Genomic DNA, 25,323 nt, shown 5'->3' with positions numbered 1-25,323 from the left:
GGGGCTCTTTGGCGTCTTAGAAACTTAATGACAGCAGCAGGCACGCCAGTGGCACACTCACAACACATAAGAGGACTTTTGACAGCGATACAGTTACCCAGGACATTGGCCATCATAAAGTGTAAAGCCCATACCTCTGAAAAAGACCCGGTGTCATTGGGCAATAACAGGGCGGACGAAGTTGCTAAATGGGCAGCAGGGCAACCTATGACTGTATCGACCGAGACTATGATGGTTTTTCAGACATTAGACATACAGAAATTAATTGAAATGCAAGATTTTTGTTCCCTGCAGGAAAAGGCGGTCTGGAAGGCGAAGGGATGTGGTCAAGAGTCCTCAGGACTCTGGAGAGATGGACAAGGTAAGCCTGTAGCTCCCAGAACATACTATCCAAGCCTGGCTGAAGCAGCACACGGTCTGACTCACCTGGGTAAAGAAGGTATGTGCAAACTGGTGAGAACATACTGGTGTGCTCCTGGATTTTCCTCTCAGGCTGGTAAGAAGGCAATGTCATGTCTTACTTGTTTGAGGAAAAATGTCAGGAAAATTATTCCAAATGAGCCAACCCACATCCCTCCTACAGACGGACCTTTTCAGGTAATACAAATTGACTATATCCAATTACCACCTTGCAGAAATCTAAAGTATGTATTAGTTTGTATTGATGTGTTTTTCAGTTGGGTAGAAGCAAATCCGGCAGCCACTAATACTGCTGTGTTCACTGCAAAGAAAATTGTACAAGCGTTTGTGTGTAGGTTCGGTATCCCTAGAATCATTGAAAGTGATAGGGGTACCCACTTTACTGGTGATATCTTCCAAAATATGTGTAAGCTCATGGGAATCAGTAGCAGACTTCACACCCCTTACCGACCACAAGCCAGTGGTAAGGTGGAAAGAGTAAATGGTACTATTAAGAACAAGCTTGGTAAGATAATGGCTGAAACTGGGTTGGTGTGGCCTGAAGTTTGCCACTAGTCCTCCGTAGCATCCGAACCACTCCTAGACCTCCTCTTAATCTGTCCCCCTTTGAGCTACTGTTCGGCCGACAACCTCATTTGATCGTGAGTCCACAAGACGACTTAAAGTGTAATAATGAAGTGACTGTACAATATCTTATAAAAATGAGCAGACAGCTAAAGCAACAACAACAAAAACTAAAGATGCTGTCACCTGGTATGCCAGAGACGAACTGTCATGATGTTGAACCTGGGGACTATGTTATGATCCGCAGTTTCTTACGCTCAGGTTGTTTAACAGACCATTGGGAAGGCCTGTACCAAGTGCTGCTGACCAGTACCATATCACTGAAGTTGCAGAGAGAGACACTTGGGTCCATTCCACCCACTGCAGGAAAGTCAGTAACCCGGAGAAAGTGCAAGATAAAACTGAGACCGACGACACCGATCTGTCACTCGTAAACCTGTTCCGGGAGACCTAAAGCCTGCAGTCAAGACACCTGAACCAGAGACGTTGCCTCAGAACTATCTTTCCAGCGATGGAGTGGCGGTTTTTGTTTTTCTTTGGTTCCAGGATTTTCCTTGTTTTTACTTTTTCTAGCACACTCTATTTTTGTGAAGGAGGATGGAGGACAGAGGCAGGTTCTGGTAGTGATACCGATGAGATGGAGATTGAGGAAAAGTTACTAGAGTACTCAGAGCAGCCCATTATCAAGCTTGGTCCAGGGGTTATAAAAAGGTGTGCTAGCTCGGGAACTCGGAGACAGTGTGAGGGGCTATTGTCTGATGAGTATTGTATCTGCAAGTTCTGTGACTCCCTAGTTGAAGAGAAGTGCATCCAGCGATGCCAGTCCACCAGTAACCTGGACATGGGCGGGCATCCTCTGGAGAATTATCACTCCTTAGTGGGTAAGGTTCTAAATCAAACTGAGTGCTGGGTGTGCTCACATGTGCCTCAGGGACAGCATAACATAGGACTAGTGCCATTCCCACTAAACATCTCTGAGGTATTAGAATTGAGGGGAGGGAGGTCCATAGAAGGGAGGTACAATAACACTAGGTCCCCTAGTCTGAAGCTTCGACAATACTCCTTAGACAGATCTTTACTGTGCCTAAACATCTCTCATGCAAAGCTTCTGGAGAATTGGGAAGCTGACTTATCAGATCAGACAATGGCTCGCCACACTCATTTCGGAGGGAGACTTGCAAGGTCACCAACAGGCAGGACTGTTGATGGATGCCACAAATTAGGGCGTGTAACTAAATATAAGAAAGTATCCATTGGAAAGGACTCTATAGGTAATTGTAAGAATGTCATCCATGCTGACACGTGTCTTGAACAAATGGAGGCACTAGGCATGTGTAATTTTTTTCAAAACCTTATGTGATATAATTAATGGGCATACTGTTCCTTATGTTCTCCCTGATGACGTGTACTTTGTTTGTGGGAGAAAAGCTTATTCCTGGGTGACTCCGAGTTCCAAGGGTTTGTGTTTTTTAGGTAAACTGGTTCCTGAAATCATGACTATTACTCATGAAGAAATGGTTGATATTCACAAGACTACATCACCACCATACATACACACACAGTATGAACACCGTGGCAAGAGAAATATGATGCCTGGTGAGGAGCCCATAGCTACAAAATTGATTAGTGAAACTGCTGTTTTTCAAGTTATGGTTGCGCTAGACCTCACCAGGACCGCACGGGGAACTTTAAATTTTAAATATATTCAAGACCTAGCTAAATTGATAGACAATATCACCGAGATGTATGATGACACTTTCAGGTATACTGGAAGGGAGCTACAAGCGTGCAAGAAGGAGTTGGTGCAACATAGGTTGGTACTGAATTATCTCACCTCTATTACTGGTGGATACTGTGTGACTTTTGCCACCCAGTTTGGTGTCAAATGTTGCACGTACATCACCAATAATACAGATGACCCCAAAGAGGTTATAGACCGTAAGATGGAGGAAATTCTGCAACTGAAATGGGAATTTCGAAGGAACCATAATTCTTCGTTATATGAGGCCGGGGAAAAGGTGGCAGGTTGGTTCTTGTGGTTGAACCCTGTGAAATGGTTCTCTGGTCTGGGGGAGTGGGTACAGGAAATGGTTGCTAGTGTAGGGTAAGCTCCTTCTCTTTATACTGGGTGTCATCTTAGCAATTGGTTTAAGTGTCAAATGTGTTCCTACTGTGTTGAAGTGTGGAAAACAGTCTTCTGGGAGAAACACTGAGAACAAGACTGAATTGGTGGTGAGAGATACCGAGATCATGGTCTGTGAAGAAGTGTTGTATAATCCTGAACTTGAGACAGTGATTATGTGATAGTTTATAACACTATCAAAAGGTGGAGCTGTCAAAGTCAGCAAATTGGATAAAGTAATTTCAATTAATATCGAGCAAACTTGATTGTCTTTGTCTGAAATTATGCATAGAGCACGCTACGGCGTGGAAGGACGTATCCAGCCGCAACACTTGGCAATAATAGTTTTTACATTTTTGTATACATTCGCACAAACACACACACTTGTAAATAGTACACATTAATCGTAGTTGCAACACATAGTTATTTATGTTGAAATATAGTAGTGTTTATGTGTAATATTATAAGTTATATGCATATTAGTGATACATATGGTTCAGGTTAAAGGAAATATGTCATGTCTGATATCATATTAATCCCCTTTACATCAGCAGCTGTCCAGTGCATTCGGCAAAGAGATCGCACATTGCATACTCTAGTTATTGATGTTACGGAATAAACCTTTATTATGATGCTGACTATAAAATTCTAATAGACTAGTTGTAACTGGAGTATTGGCGGGAAGAAAGGAGCACATCCCCTGGAGAGATGACCCCACCTTTGGATTCTTTCGTTTGAACTAGCCTATGATCTGCAACCCCCTGGACCTTCCTGAAGCCTGGACCAATAGAAGCAAGCCATACCATCTGCATTGTTTTACTGTATTTCTGTTTGCATATAAGCAGTAGCTTTCATCTAGTGTTCAGTCACATTGACCACAGACTTCAGACCTGAATGACTGTTCACTGAATCCAGAGTGCCTGCGATAAGTAACGGCTGTACTTATTATTATTTTGCTTGAATTATTTTGCTACTTTTTGAGAATAAATATTTGTGCGTTGGAAACACAAATCGAGATTCGACAATCATTATTGGATAGCGACAAAACGTACATAACAATACAGAAGGGCCCCAACTTGCAGTGCACTGCTCCATCTGTGGGGTGTGTTTGAGTGCTGCAAGTATATGTGTGTTTGGCAGTATATGGTAAAAATATAAGAAAATATATATGCATTCACACTGGAGATGATTTCCAGTATCAGGAGCGTTAACATATGATATATTGGTCCTGTGTATAAAGTTGTAACAATGAATGTTTTTGTCTTATGCCGTTGATATTATTGAGTTATTAAGAGTTATTGAGTCAGTGGCGGAACTACCTTTGGTGCAGCAGGTGTCATGCACCGGGGCCTATGGAAATAATGGGGCCCGCTGCAAGGCAGATGCAGAGGGATGAGGGCCCCGGTTCCCTCCTCCCCGCCTTGCTGCCCCAGGGACCACAGCTCACTAGTTCTGCTTCTGTATTGAGTTAACCTGCTGTTTATAGTAACAGTTGGTGCTCTACTTTCACACGCACTGTATTGTATTGTATTGTTCACTCTTTTATTTAACATAATGCCAAAGTATATTTTTGTATAAAATCACAAAAGCTGCATTTAGTGGTTCTAGTTCAATAAATGTGCCTGATTGGCTTCTGCAGCACGCAGTGTGTCACAGTGTTAGTACTGGGCAGGGGGTTCCCCAAATCTCCCCCTGGGGTATTTCAAGAACAGAAGAAGAAGAAAGTGATGATTCAGGTGGAGGCACTGGAAACCATGTACAAAAGTGAGAAGCACCTACATCACTCAATGTATATACACCCTCACAACGCATAATACCGAAGGGGGTGTTACACATATCTGTGCCACAATGATTTGAGATCCACAGGTCTGCATATGCATCTTTTGGAGTTCAGGTGAGTATGGGGGACTCGTGCGCAGAAGGATGTTCATGAAACAAATGGCCCTGGGTATTATATTGTTGTAGTTCCCAGCTTTGCCTCTACACACTCTACACTGCTTTCTATCTGCCTCTAACCATACTTGTGTGTTCCCTTTCTTGTCCTGTATTTATCTCAGCATGGATACCTGTTTTAAAAGCCAGTGCTAGCTAACCACAGTGGGCCTCATTTAGAGTTAGCACCTTTCTGGTAAATCCATCTCTAAGGTGCAAAACCATGATCCGCTGTGCAGTCAGATTTACAGTTGGGAGGGAGCACTTCCAACTCAACTCTAAACTGCAGTGTAAAAGTAATTCTGCAAAGCAGGCAGTATTTTTCCTGCATGCAAAAAATAATAATAATTGCTTTAGCATCTCTTGCATCGCAGCATGGTTTGTCCAAGTAGAAATTTATACTCATTACCTGGATTTGTTCCTAAATATATTTTTTCGGGCTGGAGGGTAAAATCCACTGCCCCTCTTTGGATTCGGAAAGCTTACCTACAATAGAAGCACTCGTCGCCTGTAGCTCAGTGTTTGGGCCTAGACGCCTGCTGAGCCTGACGACCAGACAGACAGAAAGCCTCCACCAACCTTAACAAGATGCCAGTGCTGACTCCCCCAGATGGAACTGGATGATTAGCCCATACTGTGGATTATTGGTAAGCTTCAAATTGAGGTGACCACAGCCACATCCACCATCAGGCTCCCAATTTAAAAACTCAGATGACCAGACCTACCAGCAGTGCTCATTGAGGATAAGTCCCCTTTCTCACACTCACATGTTAGTTGGACTATAAATACATATACTTGGGGAAAAGGACAGTGAACCTATTGAGGATATTCTTCTAAATTACCCTTCACTGTAGCCTCCAGGTGAGCAATACTGTTTGATCAATGTAAGTATAAGTCACATTTGGTTTATTGCATGTTCTATATCTACTTACTCCCCACAGTGTCTGTCTACTAATAGAACTAATAGTCTCAGTTAACAAGGTTCTCCAACTCAAATACTTTGTGGGCCTAACTATAACTTTAATAATGTGGGTCTAACAATAGGAATGTAGCAATCCATGTATCTCTCTATAGTTGTTGCATCGCCTGTGTTCTCTCACACTCCATGCTTAAGTCATTTCAGTTTGCAATCGATCATGCTGCAAAGGAACAAGAAGGTAGTGCAATCTTAGTTTTTTTAAAACAACAAAACAAAAACCAAAGCAATGTTTTTAAGCTTGCACATAAATGAAAACATTGTTTTAATCTGGTTTGTTATTGCTACTACCTATTAACAGGATTCAAATTATTTCGACACATAGGTGCAACAGCTGGAAGATGCCTTACTTGTGTAATCTTGTAATGTAATCTTGGCACAGCTCATTATCGTCTCTTTTATTTTTCTAGAACAAAACTAAAAGTCCAAAATTTCAACTTGTCCATTAAAAAATAATTTCACCTACAACGTTTTATTTAGATAACATCTCACAACTAACAGAACTGTGATCCATGCCAGTGAATTCACTTCTAGAAAGTCACACAATGTTAAGTTTTGCAATGTATGATTAAGAAATTGTATATAGTTTTATAGCACATAGTGCTATTAGGAAGATTTATTTATTTTAGAGGGTGGAAATCATTGTTACTTTAAGCAAAGCTCCTTCAACTTATAATACTTAATAGGTACAAATAAATGACAAGTTCCCTCTGGCTATTGCGTCAAAGTTGGCACATGCAGAGTTGTGACCCAGCCTATTGTGATTTATAAACTTGTTCTGCAATCTAGTTAAGTCACACATATTTAGGATACAGTGCTAAGCAGTCCACTGGCAAAAACTATGGCTGCTTCCACAGACATTGGATTGTTTTCCCCTTGGGATTATGTTGTGTTTGCTGCAGTTTTGATCATTTCTGCAGTTATTGGAGTCTATTATGCCTTTGCAGGACGGGGGAAGACCACATCACAGGAATTCCTGACGGGAGGAAGGAGTATGACAGCACTGCCAGTGGCTCTTTCCCTCACTGCCAGCTTTATGTCGGCAGTGACTATTCTAGGAACTCCAGCTGATGTATACCGCTTTGGGGCGATGTATAGTATTTTTGCTATATCATATGCACTGGTAGTTATTATTTGTGCAGAAATCTTCCTTCCTGTTTTCTACAGACTTAATATAACAAGCACATATGAGGTATGTATTAATGGGATTATTATTAAGTAATACATAAATAATATAATAATATAATTATATTATTATATATTCAATTACACTTACAATTGTCCTGTCTCCTCTTACATTATGTTGTTATGTTCATTGAATATACTGATCTATATAGATCTTTCAGACATATGTGAAAGAGAACATAGATCAGATTCCCAAATGTAAGAATATGGGCTAAAACAGGGTCATGAACAACAGGGAAACAGGTGAGCAGGGTAGAGGAGACGGATAGAAAGTGGAGATAAAAATATGGGGTCAGAAAAAGAACATATAGGAGCATGGAAGAAGTAAAAAAACATGGATTTTAAATGATCAGATGCAGAGAGTAGGGAACAGAATGGTGGAAATGTTTCAAAAGTGTTGTGTAACATACTCGTAATGTAATGCCATGAACTGGATAAACTATAAGAGAAACTGAGATTAATGGAATATGTAGAAACATTTTGGTGTCCAAAACAGTAAAACCCATGGAGTTTATTTACTAAACGTCGGTTCCGAAGAACCGCAGATTCCTGGCGCTTTGAAGTCATTTTTTTAAAATGACACTTTTATTAAAGGCAAAGCCCATCAGGGTTGGACTTTAATAAAATTGCCGCTTGAAGAAAATGACTTCAAAGCGGCTGGGAATTGGCGGTTCTTCGGAACCGCCGTTTAATAAATACACCTTTTTGCCTCTAAGGGGGGTATTCAATTGTTCGGCTTGATGTCCAAAAAACTCGCGCTCTAAAACTATTACCGTAAATACGGTAATTACTCGCTGAATTTCAGCTCGCAGCTCCCTGAGCTGCAAGCTGAAATGCAGCGAGTAAATTACCGTATGAACGGTTTTTAAGCGCAATTTTTTAAGCGCAATTTTAATAGTTTTAGAGCGCGAGTTTTTTGGCCGTCAAGCCGAACAATTGAATACCCCCCTAAGGGTTTAACTGGCTAAGGAGTTTCCATTATGAATCAGGATATGTAAACATTAACTTGTTATAACAGCACTGAAATACCGTTTTATTTGATGCGCTTGAGTCTGGGCAGACAATTGTACAGTATATAACAGGTACAAAATATATTTATGACTCTATAAAATTTACTATTATTATTAAATTATTAGTATTATTATCCTAGATTTGTAAGAAGCCACAGGGAAAACAGGGACATACATAAAATAGGGACATGATCCGTATCATGTGGGAAAAGGGAAAAAGAGAGTACCTGTCCACCAATGGATAAGAGCAACAAACCCACTAATTCACTGTTAAACAGATCTGAACCTATCTATAGTGTTGTATGGGGTGCAACCTTATACTAAGGTAATGTATAACAGGGACAGAAAGGAGATTGGTAATGTGCACTAGAACTCTCCAATTTGCTAGGTAAAGATGTCATGGAACATATATTAAAACTTAGCTTTTATTATTGTAATTAAAAATCCAGTGATATATAAAAGTATATGTACTGTAGAGACAAACGATGTGTGAGTTAAAATCAGCTGGATGCACCAAATGCCATTTCTTCAATATAGATTGGGGAGTGTCATGTATGAGAAAGACACAAATTTCATATAGGGTAGGTAGGGCATTCTCACATATATCAATTCAATGCCTCCAGATAGACTGAGATTTTCCTAAACTGACAGTCCATATGCCACGTCTGGTATTGGATAGTCTCTGTAAGCTAATGTGAGGAGAAGGCAGAGCCAAATGTTTCTAGCTGACCTGCTAATTCTCAATTTGCCGCTGCTGCCTCTATCAATGGAAATAACGGGAGGTGATTTGCTGCCTAACTTCTAAATGCTCTAAACTAACTTAGGCTTTGACGGAACAGTGTGTCTATTCTTATAACCCCTAATAATCAGAGGATCACAGCCGGTGCATGCAGCGAGATGCCGATGCGCGTTTCGCTGTATGTGCTTATTCAAGGCAAAGGCCATTAACGGGGATAAGATCACCTCTAAGAAAGAGATGGGTTTTCAAAGAGCATCCAAAGATTTGAAGAATGTGGGAAATACTGATTGAGCGTGGTAGGGAATTCCATAACTATTTACATAAAGAAAAACATAATGAAAACTTCATTATTGCAAACTATTGTCAGACTATACAGCAAACCGATGGATGTGATTTATGAAATGTTCTGTTATATTTAAATTGTCATTAATATGTGTGGACTCAGTTTCTCTGTGACTGTATTATTATTTAATGTACTCATTCACAGTGATTCATGCTAATTCTTTTATAGTATTTAGAACTACGATTTAACAGATATGTGCGGATACTTGGAACACTCATTTTTATCATAGAGATGGTGAGTAATAAATTATATGCTCCATTTTTTTAAGTATGAATATCAGTATACATGCTAGATATGTGTTTGTAACCAGCAGCAATTGTAAAAATGCAGTTTATGTACAGTAGGCATTCATAACATCCTAATAAATGTTTTTTTATGGGGATGGAAGAAAAAACCCATGTATTATGCTTTGTCATTAATGACTATATTATTAACAGCTGATATTAATAGTTTTTATTTTATTCTTTTCTGTGCGTTATTTTGGGACTGCCACATAGGTATTGGACGTATCGGCAGTGTATTCGCTTTTAGAGCAGAGCGCACCAAGACCCATATTCAACAACAGACTCCCGAATATAAAAAAATGCACAATACGTTTGTTTTGGCCCATTATGTTTTGTTTTATTTTGTTGCTAACTTTTTCCCTCCACAACTTCTATAGTTTGGTATTATTTTTTCTTCATAAATAAATCCCAACATTGAGACTTGCAGCCAGCTACAGATTTTCCTAAGTGTGAGGGATGGACCATGTTGTTGTAGGCTCCCTACAGTTCTGGACACTGTTTTACTGCCCCAACCATAGGTAATATAATCCCCCATTGATCAGAAAAAAAGCATATAATTTGCAATTATGTTTATCTTTCCAGATATTGTACACTGGTATTGTGATATACGCACCTGCACTGGCACTGAATCAAGGTTAGTATAATATATAGATCAAAAACAGATTAACAACCCTAATGCTGTGGGAAGTAGCACTAGAGCTGCCAATAATCATGGTGCTGGTGGCATGACGCTCATTGCTGCCTGGGACAGGTTAGGACAATTTATCCTGGCAACCAGGGGAAACAAATTCTGAAATTAAGGTTGAGGATTACATATCTAGACAATGATGGCAGGATTTTGGGTTTAATTATTTAGTGGAGGCTTATATATATGGCAGTTGTGTTTTGTGTTAGTTTCTATAATACTTTTAGTACAGGATAATGGCCATATCTAGGTGGTTTGTTAAGGTAGCTTACGAAAATGCAAAACAAGTGTAAATATACTATTTTTGCATATATTTGTGTGAATGAACTCGTTTTTATGGGGAATTGTATTTATTTAGGTCCCAAAATGGCAGCATCTACAGGGGTGTAAAATTTAGCATCTTCTGATGAGGAGGACTTGGGCAATTCATCTTATGGTCAATATAATTTCAATGAGATTGAAGGGCTGGACAAGATAGACTAGATAGACAAGGGTGACATATAGGGCCTAAGTCATTAAGGAGAGTAAAGCAGCACAAAGGAGTAATTTTGCACCTGGGCAAAACCATGTTGCATTGGAGGGGAGGTAAATTTAAAATGTGCGGACAGATTTATAGTTGGGGTAGCGCATGTGTTAGATCAACTTTAAATTTCAGTGTAAAAATAAAGTTATCAAGTATTTGTGTGTTACATGAAAAAACAGCCAGTATTTAACTTATGCGCAAAATAATAAACTAATTTGCACCCCTTGCATTGTAACATGGTTTGTTCAGGTGCAATTTAACTCCTTTTTTGCTTTGCTCTCCTTAATGACTCAGGTCCACAATGTTTAGTGGGGAATAAAAGTACACTTTCTCCCCACAAAAGGTGGAGAAGTTTACATCAGAGATGCCTTGTCAAATACTTTCAATTGGACACGTTTTGCACCTTCCAGGATCACTGTATAAGGGAAAATATATTTCTAGGTAAATTTTGAACAATGCAATAAAATTTTTCAACAAAGGCAGTTCCAATCCCCTTACTCTCATGATGACGTGAGACATAAATTAGGCTAAAGTATACAGTATTTTTGGAGAAAACAAGAAAGATGAAATTAAGAATCAAGAATCCTAACGTGGTGGTATGATGCACATTTTTACTTTATTTCATGCGGATTTCCAGTCAGAGCCCTAGAAAACACAGGTTGCTTTCCTGGGTCAGTTCCCAAAACCAGGATGTGGTTGTTGACCTGTGAATGCGCGTGGTGAATAAAAAGGCGCATTTGCGGAAGTAGAACAACTCTTAGTGCCCAAGTTTTGCTCCTTTGTAAATTACCTTTTGTAAAATAGTCTCATAAGCCTTTTTATGTAACCAGACTTACTAAACCAAGATTTGGTTTGGGAATGAGATATTAAAGTGAAGGGATGGAGATTTTGCCCAGTGAACAAAGCTTTCTCAATACACAAAACACATACCTCACTAGTTTTCCATTTAGTCTACTTACTTTGTGCCATCAACATACGTGGTATTAAAAAGTGTAAGCATAATTCTTCACACATAAGCCAGTATATTAAAGTGTATTTATAAATTTAACATTAAGAAAGTTAATGAGCTGGAAGGACAATGCTCAGCTATGACTCATGTTTGGAAACCGTATACATGTCTAAACACAGTACAAAATTGCAATAATTGCACAAAGTTCCTACACAACTAAGCGTAAGGCTGTTCTTTGGGGTGTGACCTAACCTATACATGTGCTTTAAGTTCAAATAGATGTCTCTCTATTTCCTAACATCATAAATGAATCAATTTTCTGTTCATCATCATTGCAGTTTTTCTACTGTGAGGCCTGATGCTTTGACCCAAGATGAGTTTAGATGGGGACTATACAGTTGGGCATATTGCTATATTTCTTGTTTTCATATGATATTACTTTATATATATATATATATATATATATATATATATATATATATAATTGACTTTTGTTTTGTTTATTTCAGTCTCAGGATTTAATCTTTGGGGGGCAATGATTGCAACCGGATTAGTGTGCACTTTCTACTGTTCACTGGTATGTTGTCTTTTGATTTAGAATTTTGATGTGTAATTTTGGGCACTTTGTCACTAGGCAAACCTAGATTTCAATATCCTCATTCTTATGATGTGAATATGAAACTGTTGGTATTATTACAATATTACACACAACTGCACACCATTATTCTGCACACAACCTTTGATTGCTCTGCATAATACATTCAATACAATTTTAGTTCCTTAATCCAAATGTACCCCAAAGTGTATATAACTGGTAATACATTCTCCATCCTCTTATTCTACATCCTGTGTCTCAATTGATTTAAGGCTAGAGCAGATTCAGTGCTGGTAGGCTGTCCTAGAACACTGCACTCTTCACAGACGATGTGACCTAGTCTGGATTCTCTGATGACAATCAGAAGCCTTCAATATAAAATTTCATTCTTACTGCCTGTGGAAAAAACAAATTAGTTTATATCAATAATTTGTATTAAAGCTGCAGTGCCACCTAAGAAATTATATTAGTAACATGTCCACTCTTCCTAGGTCTAGTAATACCAAAGCAGTACATCAATATAGGCCACCATCTTTAAGTGTCAGGGGCCAGAGGGTGTAAACAGGAGGCCCTCTACCCTGGTTTTTAAAAAGAGGTGTGAGAGAAATAAATGAGCCCCAGGAAAAACAGCTGAACAGGCTCTATCTAGTGGCCATTATTTATTATTTTATTTTTATTCTTGATTTATAAGGCGCCACAAGATTTTTGCAGCACCGTACAGATTACAAACAGTAGACCATACAGGGTATAACAACACAAAAAAGAAAAGTAATACCAAGACTCCAAAAGCTTTAAGCATAGCTTGTACAGTGAAGATGGAGCAGAAGAAAATGTATAGAGACAGGAGGAAAGAGGGCCCTGCTCATAAGAGCTTACATTCTACAGGGACGGCAAACAGACAGCAGGCACAAGGGAGAGTCAGTGGAAGGTACCTAGCGCAAGAGGAGCGTGTAAAGGGATGAGGGAAGAAAGAGGTGAGGAACTCAAGCATGGTGAGGAGCTCAAGCATGGAGAGAAGGTTAGGTGGATGGATGGTTGGCTTTGAGGAACAGGTGAGTTTTCAGTGCCCGTTTGAAGGTGCACAGACTGAGGGAGAGTCAGATAGTATGAGAGTGGTTGTTCCAGTGGACAGGGTCAGCCCGGGAGAAATCTTGGATTCTGGAGTAAGATGTGGTGATCAGAGGGGAGAGAGGCGATGATTATTGGCCGATTGCAGGGAATGGGTTGGAGTGTGAATGGAGAGGAGGTTGGAGATGGGCAGAGAGCCTTGTAGGTGACGTTGAGGAGTTGAAGGCCATGTGAAAAAGTACCTGGGAGAAGACGTCTACTTACTTGTAAATTTTGGCAATCGATGAAGATTCTATTTAGTCCAATCAGAGGTCACCATTTTAAGCCAATTAGAGCTCACCACGGGAACTGCGCGTGCCCACTTGCAATGGTCGATTATATGGCGATAGTGAAGGGGCAGTGTGATGATGTTCCGAGCCCTGAATCAGCAGAATCAGCAGACAGTGGGCACCATTCAGGGCTCGGAACATCATCACACTGCATCCTCACTATGGCCATATTACCGACCGTTGCAAGTGGGCACGCGCAGTCCGACGGTAGAGTAGGAGCAGTGAAGAACTTCCAAAGTGAGAAGAGACACCAGACAAAGACAGAGGAAGGTGGCGGTACATTGACGATGGTGGAGGGCAATGTATCAAGCAAGAAGATGGCGACAGAGCACTGAGGATAGTGGCAGCTGGCAAGATTGAGGAGAGATCTCTGGAAAAGAGCCAGAGGACCCATGGAAATGTCATCACTGAGTGTCAGGGAAAGCAAAAAGCTTTCATGGTTCACCTCTGCTGCCAAAGAAAGATACCAGAACAGGAAGGCCTTTGGGCATATATCTGACGAATACCTTTAGCCTCCGAATCCAGGCTAGCACAACGAGGACTGTAGCACTGGGGTGTGGCCAAGGTGCCTCATCCGAGCTATACATCCCATACACACCTAGGACTAGATTTACTAAACTGTGGGTTTGAAAAAGTGAAGATGTTGCCTATAGCAACCAATCAGATTCTAGCTATCATTTATTTAGTGCACGCTACATAATGACAGCTAGAAACTGATTGGTTGCTATAGGCAACATCTCTACTTTTTCAAACCCGCAGTTTAGTAAATATACCCCCTAGTGTCTTTCCAGATGTTCACTTGTTTTTCTCAAAGGTCAGTTTGGTAAATATCCACAGGTCAACAAGTTGAGTTCAGGAAGAGCCCTTTACAGGCACATTAGTAAAATATTTTCTATGTTGAAAGTGCAGCTTTAAAGATAGAAAGTAGTATTTGGTAAAGGATTTAATTATCAGTTCTGGTAAAAGATGGGATAAAGAAGGAAGTTTGATGTATGCAAGTGGACACAATAGAGACCGCCCTATAAGTAAAATGCATATTACTGGTCACATTGGCTTTGTCATGGCCTTTCAAACTATTGTCTCTGATTTCTTATTCCTTCATCTTATCTCCATTTATGTTCCCTTATTGCTTTGCGATAAGCCTGGGTCACACTTTTCTATATTGCCCTTCTGCTCCACAGGAGGTTTCTGTGTCTCCTGAGCTCGCTTGTTTACATTCATTCATCATACATTTCCTTATGGGTTCTCTTTCTTTTTTAAAAAATACAGTTTTACAGAATTTAAAACATTATATTTGACAAAATTAATGATAACATTTTGTGATAAAAGAAAAGAAAGGCAAAGTTATAATACAGGTTAAAGGTCGTGGTTTACATTTTTATTGTCTCAGTAGCAGTGGTTACAGGTACAGAAATATAGTGTTATACATTCAGCAGTTTTATGTGCAAGGATCAGTTTAAGAGATTAGCACTTTAATGAATCTATTAGTAATCTAGTATCATATCATGTATGAACTTTGCATCCATGGATATTATATTTTATCAAATATAGATTGGCAACCCCTATGTAATTATGTTATTTGCAGAATGATAGCTCCTTATTTATTAATGATTTTCACTGTAAGATGGTAAGCTTAGCTGGGTGCTCACACCGAGTAGCCATAGAAAAATGTGTACATCAACATTAACTGTGAAGAGCTCTACAATCAACTAAGGACATGCATCTTAGGAGTAAAAGGAATATCTTTGTCTAGAATAAGATATAGCGTATGTGTTACTTTCCTCTAGAATGTTTGTATTTAAGTAGTTGTTTTACTTTTACTTTATTTTACTTTTTATGTTATTTTTTTCTTTGCTGCTTGTTCAGTTGTTTTATATTGAAATTACTTTAAATGGACACACATTGGTATATACATCTTGTTACATACTGAACCATACAACTTTATTCTATTGTGTTTAAGTATGTCCATTGGACCCGGGTGTACTATATCTTGAATATTGAGTAGTCTTAAAGGTATACTTTCTATAAACTTGTCTGCAAGGGCAGGTCTTTACGTTTACTGTTGTGGTGAAAACTTGTGCTGTGTACATTGTTTGATAGATCAAACACATGTACACAGTATAAAATTAGAAATAATTTATCAGTGTGTGTAAATGATGAAGAACATCTACTACTGGTAATAATGGAATAGATTCTTCTTTGTCACAGAGAATTCATAAAGTATCAGTTGAGAAGCAAAAGGCTTAGTAACATCAATATTAATAATTATTAGCGGAAAAACGCCTCCCTTACACTTTTTGTTTGTATATATTTGCCGGAGGGATGTGCTATTGCCTGAGCCCTAACTCTTCTAAAATAGGTATTACAGAAGAACTCCACCCAGGACTACAATTATGCTGTGGAATCCACCCCTCCTAACTAAAGGAACAGAGAGTATCCATTGTTCATGTCCCTTGATATAGAAAAGATAATCACCCACCCCTGGCACCCGATAAACGATTATTTTTTCTGCCTCAAATACGGAGTTTACTAATCATGCTGCTGTGGATACCTAGGACACTGTAAACTGATTATTCAGATGTATGAAGCTTAACAAATCTGCAGAATCTCTCTCTCTTCTACCCTTACTCCAGAGTGCTATAGTCCTTAAGCAGCTGTTAACCATATCAGATTTTAGCAAAAGATTGAAACAGAAGCATGTGTGAAAGATTAAGTGAAATGGGAACTTCAGGATCAGGATCAATATATTTTTTTAAATAATTCCCTTCTTGTGTCAAATTTGAAAAAATTGCTGGTTTCCTATGCCCAGGACACTTACCTTTTACGGGACTTTCACCACCATTGGTACACTGCTTCTACAAGCACTCTGAGAACATTATTTCTGAATGAGTCTTCAGTCCATATCAGGGAGACACATAGCTTGTTATATAGTACTATTATTACTACTTTCATTTAGTGATATATTAAAAAGCAAAGTTCTACATTATAACATATTGTCTTGTTTTCCTACCTAGGGCGGTCTTAAAGCTGTAATCTGGACAGATGCATTCCAGATAGTAATTATGGTGGCAGGTTTCATAGCTGTCATCATAAGAGGTGTGGTGGTGCAAGGTGGAATCCAGACTATCATCAATGATTCCTATCATGGTGGGAGATTGAATTTTTGGGAGTAAGTATACTAACTTCTAGTATAGTTTATCTTAATGTTTTAAAAATGTGTTATTACAGTGATCTGGGGGTAAATGTATGAATGTCCGATTTCTGCAAGTCACCGGAAATCGGCGACTTTGCAGTGAAAATTTAAAGGGGCGATGGCTTGTAAAGGCATCGCCGCTTTAAATTTTACCTGCAAAGTTGCTGATTTCCAGCGACTTGCAGAAATCGGACATTCATACATTTACCCCCTGCTCTCTTATCTGGGAAACCTGTTATCCAGAAAGTTCTGAAAACCTAAAGGAAAAGTTATTATTACTGCTGCTTGGGGGTAATAGAAAATTCATGAATAGAAGAGGCATGAATAAGTCTATATACAAGTGGACAAAATTGTTATTGGGCCCTTTGTGTATTCCTCATATTCCAAATTATTTGATTCTATACATGTTCCTTTTTATCTTACACAGCTTTGATCCCAATCCTCTACGGAGACACACATTTTGGACAATTGTGATTGGTGGAACATTTTTGTGGACGGGAATCTATGGGGTTAACCAATCTCAAGTGCAAAGATACATAGCTTGTAAGACCAGATTTCAAGCAAAATTGTGAGTTGCTTTTGTATAATTATCATGCATATGGAAAAGACATCATTGCCCTTGAGTCATTTAATGAATTCCTTTGTGCTATATAATTTATATCTGATAATAAAGGAGAACAAGTTAGTTAAGTAGGTTAAGCTGAAAAGACACAACATTTTTGCTATTTTGAAAAATCACTTCCTGAGTAAGAGATTGTGAAAAGATCTGGTTTCATGATGACATATAATTATCTTTCTCAGAGTTGAAAGAGTTTCTCTTATCCATGTCTAATATAGTCATCATCATCATCTATTTATATAGCGCCACTACTTCCGCAGCGTTGTGTAGAGAACTCACTCACATCAGTCCCTGCCTCATTGGAGCTTACAGTCTAAATTCCCTAACATACACATACGCACACACACATACTGAGAAAGACTAAGGTCAATTTAATAGCAGACAATTAACCTACTAGTATGTTTTTGGAGTGTGGGAGGAAACCAGAGCACCCGGACGAAATCCGCGCAAACACGGGGAGAACTTACAAACTCCACACAGATAAGGGCATGGTTAGGAATCGAACTGATGAACCCAGTGCTGTGAGACAGAAGTGCTAACCACTAAGCCACCGTGCTGCCCTTTGTATAATGCTTACCCTGGGAGCAGAGAGTGCTGGGTAGGTTATGGTGGTATGTGGACAGATAGGGAATGCCAGGAGTGGATCAGGGAATGTAGCTGGTAGGATATGTGTATAAAATTGGTAGAAGCAGGGTGACTCTAATACGTCAGTGGAAGCTTGAAGGGGGATGTATAGAGGGCAATGTGGAGTGGAGCTAATTGTTTTCTTTAGACTTAGGTCTATGGATATGATATATTAGTTAGCAACATTGTTATCTATATGGAGAATATGGAGAGTTACCCATCTATATTCCATTACAAATAAACAATTTACTCACACTTACTCACGCTTCAAAAACCTTTCTTAAACTCTATGCTGTATCTGAGCTGAGTACAGTCTCTTTCCAGACCGGGATATGTGGGGTATATGCTTTGTGTATTTGAGACACTTCCACCTGGAGCAGCTTGTTTATATATGTGTATGGCAATTATAGCACTGCTAATATAGCTAGTTTTGCAGATATAGAACAAAACACCACAGTCTTGTCTATAACAGAAGACACCTATAAGAGGGGGAGGGGGTTACTCAGTGTAGAACTTACTGGTAGACTTGAAATCGCCCTATACAGTGGGTTTTATATTCATCCTTTTAATAGAATAGTACAATATACCCAATAGTGACAACAAGAAACAATATCACAATATTTCCTAACATCTACCTTTGACACCACTCAGGGCTGATTTAATAAAGGGACATTTGCTCTGCGTCTACTATTAGAGTAGCTAATAATAGAGCCTGTATTGCAGATAGCATTAACTAAGATCCCACAATACAAAGGTCAGATGAGAGGTCACTTTTTAAAGAGGAAAGTCTCCGTTTTCATGCTGCTAGACCAAGATAGTCCTTAGATTTTCAATATTAAATTAAAAAGTCTGAAGTCTTACACAGCCATAAAGTTAACCCAAGTTCCAATTTTGAAACTATAGAAAGTTTCAAACGTATATTTACAGCAGTGTTAACTCAAGACATAATCCAAGCAGACGTCTGAATAGCAAGTCTAGCTCAAGATCTGAAACTATCCCAAGCTCAAACAAAGCTCTGATCCTTCTCCCAATTCTACAAACATATCCTCTCGCTATTTACTTTGTACCACTGGAAATCCAGAGAAAATGGTTTTTAGTCTTGTGCTGCTTGCTTCAGAAAATGTTGTAAAGCCACACTGTGAGGTAATTTCTGTCCCATTTCACTTTTATTTTCTCGGTCGTAATGTTATTTTGCCCCTCATGGCAGCAGGCCACAGACCAGCCCCCAAATTTTCTGGCGAATCCTGAGACACCCTCCCCTCCGTTCCAGGTCCCCGGCTGTCACTCTCTCACCACACAGGATCTCTTCACCTCATATCAGTCTTATGTTGCTAAGCAACTCTTCCTGGTGTGTCTCATCTTGGTCTTAATGATTGGCCATACATTCAGTCAAACTAGAATTCACCTCAGGGATCCGCCTATGGCCTTGTGCCTCTGTATCGACACAGACAATAATATTGGTGATGTATAATTACAGTAAGGGTAAATTATCATATATTTAATTAATTCCCCTAGTATATTAATATGTCAGAGGTTGTTGTGCTTTGTATTTCATTTCTTAGGTCTCTGTACCTTAACCTGATAGGATTATGGCTTATATTGGCATGTGCTGTGCTCTCAGGTCTCATTCTCTACTCAGTATATAAGGATTGTGACCCATGGACCTCAAAACGTGTGTCTGCTCCTGACCAGGTACTTGATTATACTAAAATTCCCAAGAAAGTTCATAGCAAGGCATAAGGAATGTAGCTGTTATCTGAGTTGTGTACTGTTTCCTCACATATAAATTAAATAAAAGGAGGAATAATAAGACTAAAGAGAGAAAGTGAGAGTCTTGTTGAGGGAGACAAGGAAATAGCAGATCATCTTAATAATTATTTTTGCTCAGTGTTCACTACAGAAAGAGCATGGAATGGGCCACAATTAATTTGCAAGTATACTCATAAAACCTAGGTAGACACAAGTACATTTACAGAGGAGAAGGTCATAACAGAACTCTCAGAACTGAAAGTGGATAATACAATGAGGCCAGATGGGATACTTCCAAGAATACTAAAATAGCTTAAAGGAGAAATTCCAGAGGACCGGAAAAGAGTGAATGTAGTCCCACTGCACAAAAGTGGAAGCAAGGAAGAGGCAAGTAACTACAGACCAGTGAGCCTTACATCAGTAGCAGGGAAATTGATGGAAACCCTCTTAAAAGAAAAAGTTGTAAATTATCTCAAATCCAGTAATTTACAGGATCCCAAACATCATGGATTTACTGGGGGAAAATCATGTCAAACAAATCTTCTTGTCTTTTTTGACTGATTGAGTAAGTAATAGATCAAGGGAGGGCGTAGATTTAGCTTATCTGGATTTCAGTAAGCTGTTTGACACTGTCCCACATCGTAAACTGTTAAATAAACTTGAAAGCTTGTGACTGGATTCAAAGATGGTTGAATGGATAAGATCTTGGTTGCAGGATAGAAAACAGAGAGTTATATTAAATGTAATGCATTCACAGGAGGGAAAGGTTACCAATGGAGTACCTCATGGATCTGTACTTTATCATCATCATCATCATCATTTATTTATATAGCGGCACTAATTCCGCAGCGCTGTGCAGAGAACTCACATCAGTCCCTGCCCCATTGGAGCTTACAGTCTAAATTCCCTAACACACACACACACACACACACACAGACAGAGATAGAGAGACTAGGGTCAATTTGTTGGACCAGTGCTGTAATTTGTCTACACTCATTATCAGACTCGGGGCTAGATTTACTAAGCTGCGGGTTTGAAAAAGTGGGGATGTTGCCTATAGCAACCAATCAGATTCTAGCTGTCATTTTGTAGAAGGTACTAAATAAATGAAAGCTAGAATCAGATTGGTTGCTATAGGCAACCTCCCCACTTTTTCAAACCCGCAGCTTAGTAAATCTAGCCCTCTGTGTCAATCACTGGATGTGTCTCTGAATCTGTCTTAGAACCAAAGGCATGAGATATCAATTGCGCTCAACTAATGTCTCTGTTTTCCTATTCGTAGATGCCACCTACACTTTACATAATGCTCTTTTAAAAGAAATACAAGTAATGTTTAATAGAACTACTGCTGACAAAGCACAACTACATATGAGAACCACGAAACATAACCAATATCTTTTATTTAGATGCACTTAGAGCATATATGCTTCCAGTCCCTATAAAATCATTAATTTGTTTTACTGTCCAAACTGAAATGTATTTATCATTTTATTGACTGTTTAGTGAAGAAAACATTTGTGTGACTCATATTATTAATTATTATAAGCTGTTATATTACTCCCAGAACAATATGAAAGCATGTCATGAATCTGTTGGTTCTTGATAAAATTAAAAAGAAATCTGTATAGCACGATTTATGCTCACTTCATATTGCAGTGACTGGCACATTATATCTTGATGCACATCTAGAATGACTGGTACAGTGACTCATTAATATATATATGTATATATATATGAAATTGGCATTATGATTTTGATGAGTCTCTTCTCACGCTGTGCTTATTATATTATGTTGTAACAGTTGTCTGATGGCATTAAACTCTGCATGTTATTACAGCTCATGCCTTACTTAGTGCTGGATATACTCCGAAACTACCCGGGGGTGCCCGGCCTATTTGTAGCCTGTGCTTACAGTGGCACTTTGAGGTAAGCATTCTACTGTTCAGCACATGGGGCCTGATTCATTAAGGAAAGTAGGGCAACAAGTTTTCTCCTGGACAAAACCATGTTACAATGCAAGGGGTGCAAATTAGTTTATTAATTTGCACCTAAGAAAAATAGGTACTGTTTTTTTAATGTGGCACACAAATACTTGATAGCTTTATTTTTAAACTGACATTTGAAGTTGATCTAGGACATGTCCTACCCCAACTATAAATCTGTCCCGATATTTTAAATTTAACAGAATAATTCAATCAGTCACTAGCTACAGGAGAAATTCCAATGCAACATGGTTTTGCCCAGGTGAAAAATTACAATTTTTTTTGCTTTCCTTTCCTTAAAGAATCAGGCCCATGATGTTTATATCTGTGTATACTGAGCTGCATGTCCCAGTCATGTTATAGTTTACTGTGGGGTGTACACAGTTATATACCACTAGTGAAGCCCTGACAGCATTTACAGTGTGTGTCACTCTAGGCCAGGCTTGGCTAAACTGTGGCACTCTAGGTGTTGTGAAACTACAAGTCCCAACATACCCTTCCAGCAATAAGCTGCTATATATTGGCAAAGCATGCTGGGACTTGTAAGTTCACAACAACTGGAGTGCCACAGGTTAGCCAAGCCTGCTCTAGACCATTTAGCAATAGGACAGACATGTTGGCAAGTGAGTTTTTGTCCTCTGGGCAGAGGGCAAGGTGGAAGGGCGGGAGGGCGCGGGCCGCCGCAAATCGCATCATTTTGGCCCCAAAATGACAAGATTCACCGCAGACTGTGTCATTGAGGCTCCTATCCAGTTCACGGTGCGTTTACTGGTTTATGTATGATCTGTGTCTTGTCTACTTAATCACTTTTGGTTATTCTTTTTATGAAATCTTCACATCTGACTGTGTCTGTGTTGTGATCAATTTGCAGAAGCAGATGTAAATGTTATTGTTATTTTTTTCTTTACTACACAATGCCTTGTGCACTGAATACAATCTTAGTAAATGAACCATATTGACTAAACATTTTTAAATGAAAACTGATCCTTAAAATATTTTTGAGCCCTTAATATATTGCATACTTGTGGACTAGTCCATTGTACAAACCAGGCACTTGTGTCTTTTGTTTTCATTCCACACATCAGGTTTAGATTGTAAAAAAGTATTTTTCCTTCTGTTTCATTCTATGATTGTACATTAAATTAATGATAAGAATAATTATCATAATTTTTGAGGGATAACATGCCAGAATATATTCTGATATACACTGCACCCAAACTTGAACTAAACCCAAAGTATAATCTGCATTAAAGTACATCACACTTGCCGAATGTGTGACTCTGTCCTATGGGGGATCCTGGAGGACAAGTCACGTGACAGGGGTATGAGGGAACATGGTGAGGTCTTTGGTTACCAAAGCTCCACCCCCACTATAAAATGCCGAAATTCACGGCATTGGATAGCTGGGGGGGGCTTAATGACACGATGACAGCCTTTTGGAAATTCCGGGAGAGTAGGCAAGTATGGACTACATTTAGTGATCTGAGACAGAAAAATCAGGTACTTTAATATCTCAATTTTAAAATAGGAGATAATGAAATAGTTATGTTTACATATATTTAATTAGATGTAATCTATGAAATGTTCCTTTCATTAGCACAGTCTCATCAAGTATCAATGCATTGGCTGCAGTAACTGTGGAAGACCTTATAAAACCGTACACAAATTTCTCTGAAAAAAAGTTGTCATGGCTGTCGAAAGGAATGAGTGAGTTTCTATTACAAACTATTATCATTCAATTGCGTCTAATTGCATGCTGGATTTAGTGCTATGGCATAAATGCAGGAGGTGGCTGAATGTTTGTTGTAAGGGGAAACCACAGGTCCTCAATCACCTCTACATGTTGTTTACAATAGGCTATGACAGCTAAGAATGCAGAAATTGCATTGGACAATCATGGCTATAGCAATATTCTGTGCTGAGCCTTGTGGTGAAATCTGCTGTGTGGCTGCTGATTGGGCCACTATGATCCAGTAAATGGCCTCATAGATTATTAGTGCAGGTCCTCACATTAAAATAAGAAAAACCCAGGGGACAGTTACCTCATTTTCCCATCTTACAAGTAATTACTTTTTTAAAATATTGTTTTATATTTGCTGTAGATTATTTTACCAGACTGATGGATATCTAAGCTGGAAACTGCTAAGAGGGTAGCAGCCATTTTTATTTACCTACGCAGTGTAACTCGTTTTATAGATTCAGGGGGTATTCAATTAGCCCTGAGCTTCGCTGCGTTAAAGCCAGAGTCGTAACTAGGCTGGTGCGGACTGTGCTGTTGCCCAGGGCGCAAGCCCAAGGGGGCACAGCAGCCGCCTGTACCTGCCTCTGTACACTCAGCCTTTTCCTTTTTTTGTACTTAAGACACCGTCACCCAATAATTCTTTATCCTTTTTCCTTCCGCAGTGGAATGCACATGCGTTCCATTGACAGGAATTTGCATTCCAAATGCCAAACTTCCTGTCAGTGGAAGGAAAAAGGATAGAGTATTATTGGGTGATGGTGACTTTAGTACAAAAAAAGGGTGTCTCTGACCTGGGGTGACCTTGAACTTCCATCCAGAACGGGGCGAGGGGGGGGGGGAGAACTACAGTTGAAGAGGACAAGTCCTTTAAATGACCGAGCTGCCCATTACTGAACTTTGAATTTATCAACTTTATCGACCTCAATGCTGAATTTAACATTAAACACAGCAGCCTTCATACCAAGGTAAAAGTTATTAGAGCAGCTGGATAAGTAGGATATGGGTAGGCATGTTATAGACATGACTATGCTCAACCAAACTCATGCATAGAATTGCATATAAATACATACAGATGAGCAACTTTTCCAGTATACAGTTTGTGCAATTATTTGTTAATTTAAACCTAGTTCAATTTTTGGGCAATCAATTTCCAGCTATTTTATTTCATTTAGTTTTCTTTCCGTACAGTATTGGTTGCACAACAATGGCATTTTAAAATACAGTTTCCACTTAGCAAATAATTGCTGGAAGACAGGCAAGAATGGTTAGGTGAATCTATCTAATGAGGTTTATGTAGAGAAATCAATTATTTTCTCTCTGGTGGAGCCAGCTGATATTAAAGGTGCAGTCCCCTCTTCAATTTTTTTTTTAACATACATGCCATAGGAAGACACATGGGGGCCAATTCCCTTTCCCATTTTGTGCGTGATAATGCATCTTATGTGCAAACGCTCTACAATTTTAGCTGTACGCGATTCAAATTCTGTGGCCAAAAAAATGACTTTATTTTCAATTTCATGGAAAAAATCTTTAAAAACCGTGACTATCCAGGAATTAGGACAACCATGTAGTATATGTGTATAAATCAGCATTTATTTCTCTCTCTATCTCTCTCTCTCTGTAGAGTACACAGAAAATCTGGTTACTTGTCACAAACTAGAGTGCCATTTATAAATATTAACTGATGTGTA

At 39.0% G+C, this 25,323-nt stretch overlaps 1 protein-coding gene across 1 annotated transcript in view; it reads left to right on the top strand.

The window, feature by feature from the left end:
• Positions 1-6,825: 6,825 nt before the first annotated feature.
• LOC142152523 (sodium-coupled monocarboxylate transporter 1-like) overlaps positions 6,826-25,323 on the top strand; it is a 45,481-nt gene continuing 26,983 nt past the window's right edge. Inside the window, exons 1-9 of the mRNA XM_075209248.1 lie at positions 6,826-7,206; positions 9,460-9,525; positions 10,158-10,209; positions 12,242-12,309; positions 16,739-16,893; positions 17,345-17,485; positions 19,723-19,852; positions 21,747-21,835; positions 23,489-23,598. Of these exons, the coding sequence (XP_075065349.1) occupies positions 6,856-7,206; positions 9,460-9,525; positions 10,158-10,209; positions 12,242-12,309; positions 16,739-16,893; positions 17,345-17,485; positions 19,723-19,852; positions 21,747-21,835; positions 23,489-23,598 (1,162 nt within the window). The 5' untranslated portion in view covers positions 6,826-6,855. The remainder of the gene's footprint in view (positions 7,207-9,459; positions 9,526-10,157; positions 10,210-12,241; positions 12,310-16,738; positions 16,894-17,344; positions 17,486-19,722; positions 19,853-21,746; positions 21,836-23,488; positions 23,599-25,323) is intronic.

The sequence above is a fragment of the Mixophyes fleayi genome, chromosome 4 (genome assembly GCF_038048845.1).
Source record: "Mixophyes fleayi isolate aMixFle1 chromosome 4, aMixFle1.hap1, whole genome shotgun sequence".
Lineage (NCBI taxonomy): Eukaryota > Metazoa > Chordata > Amphibia > Anura > Limnodynastidae > Mixophyes > Mixophyes fleayi.
Note: the sequence above shows the minus strand (reverse complement) of the source record. Positions and strands in the feature narration are given on the sequence as shown.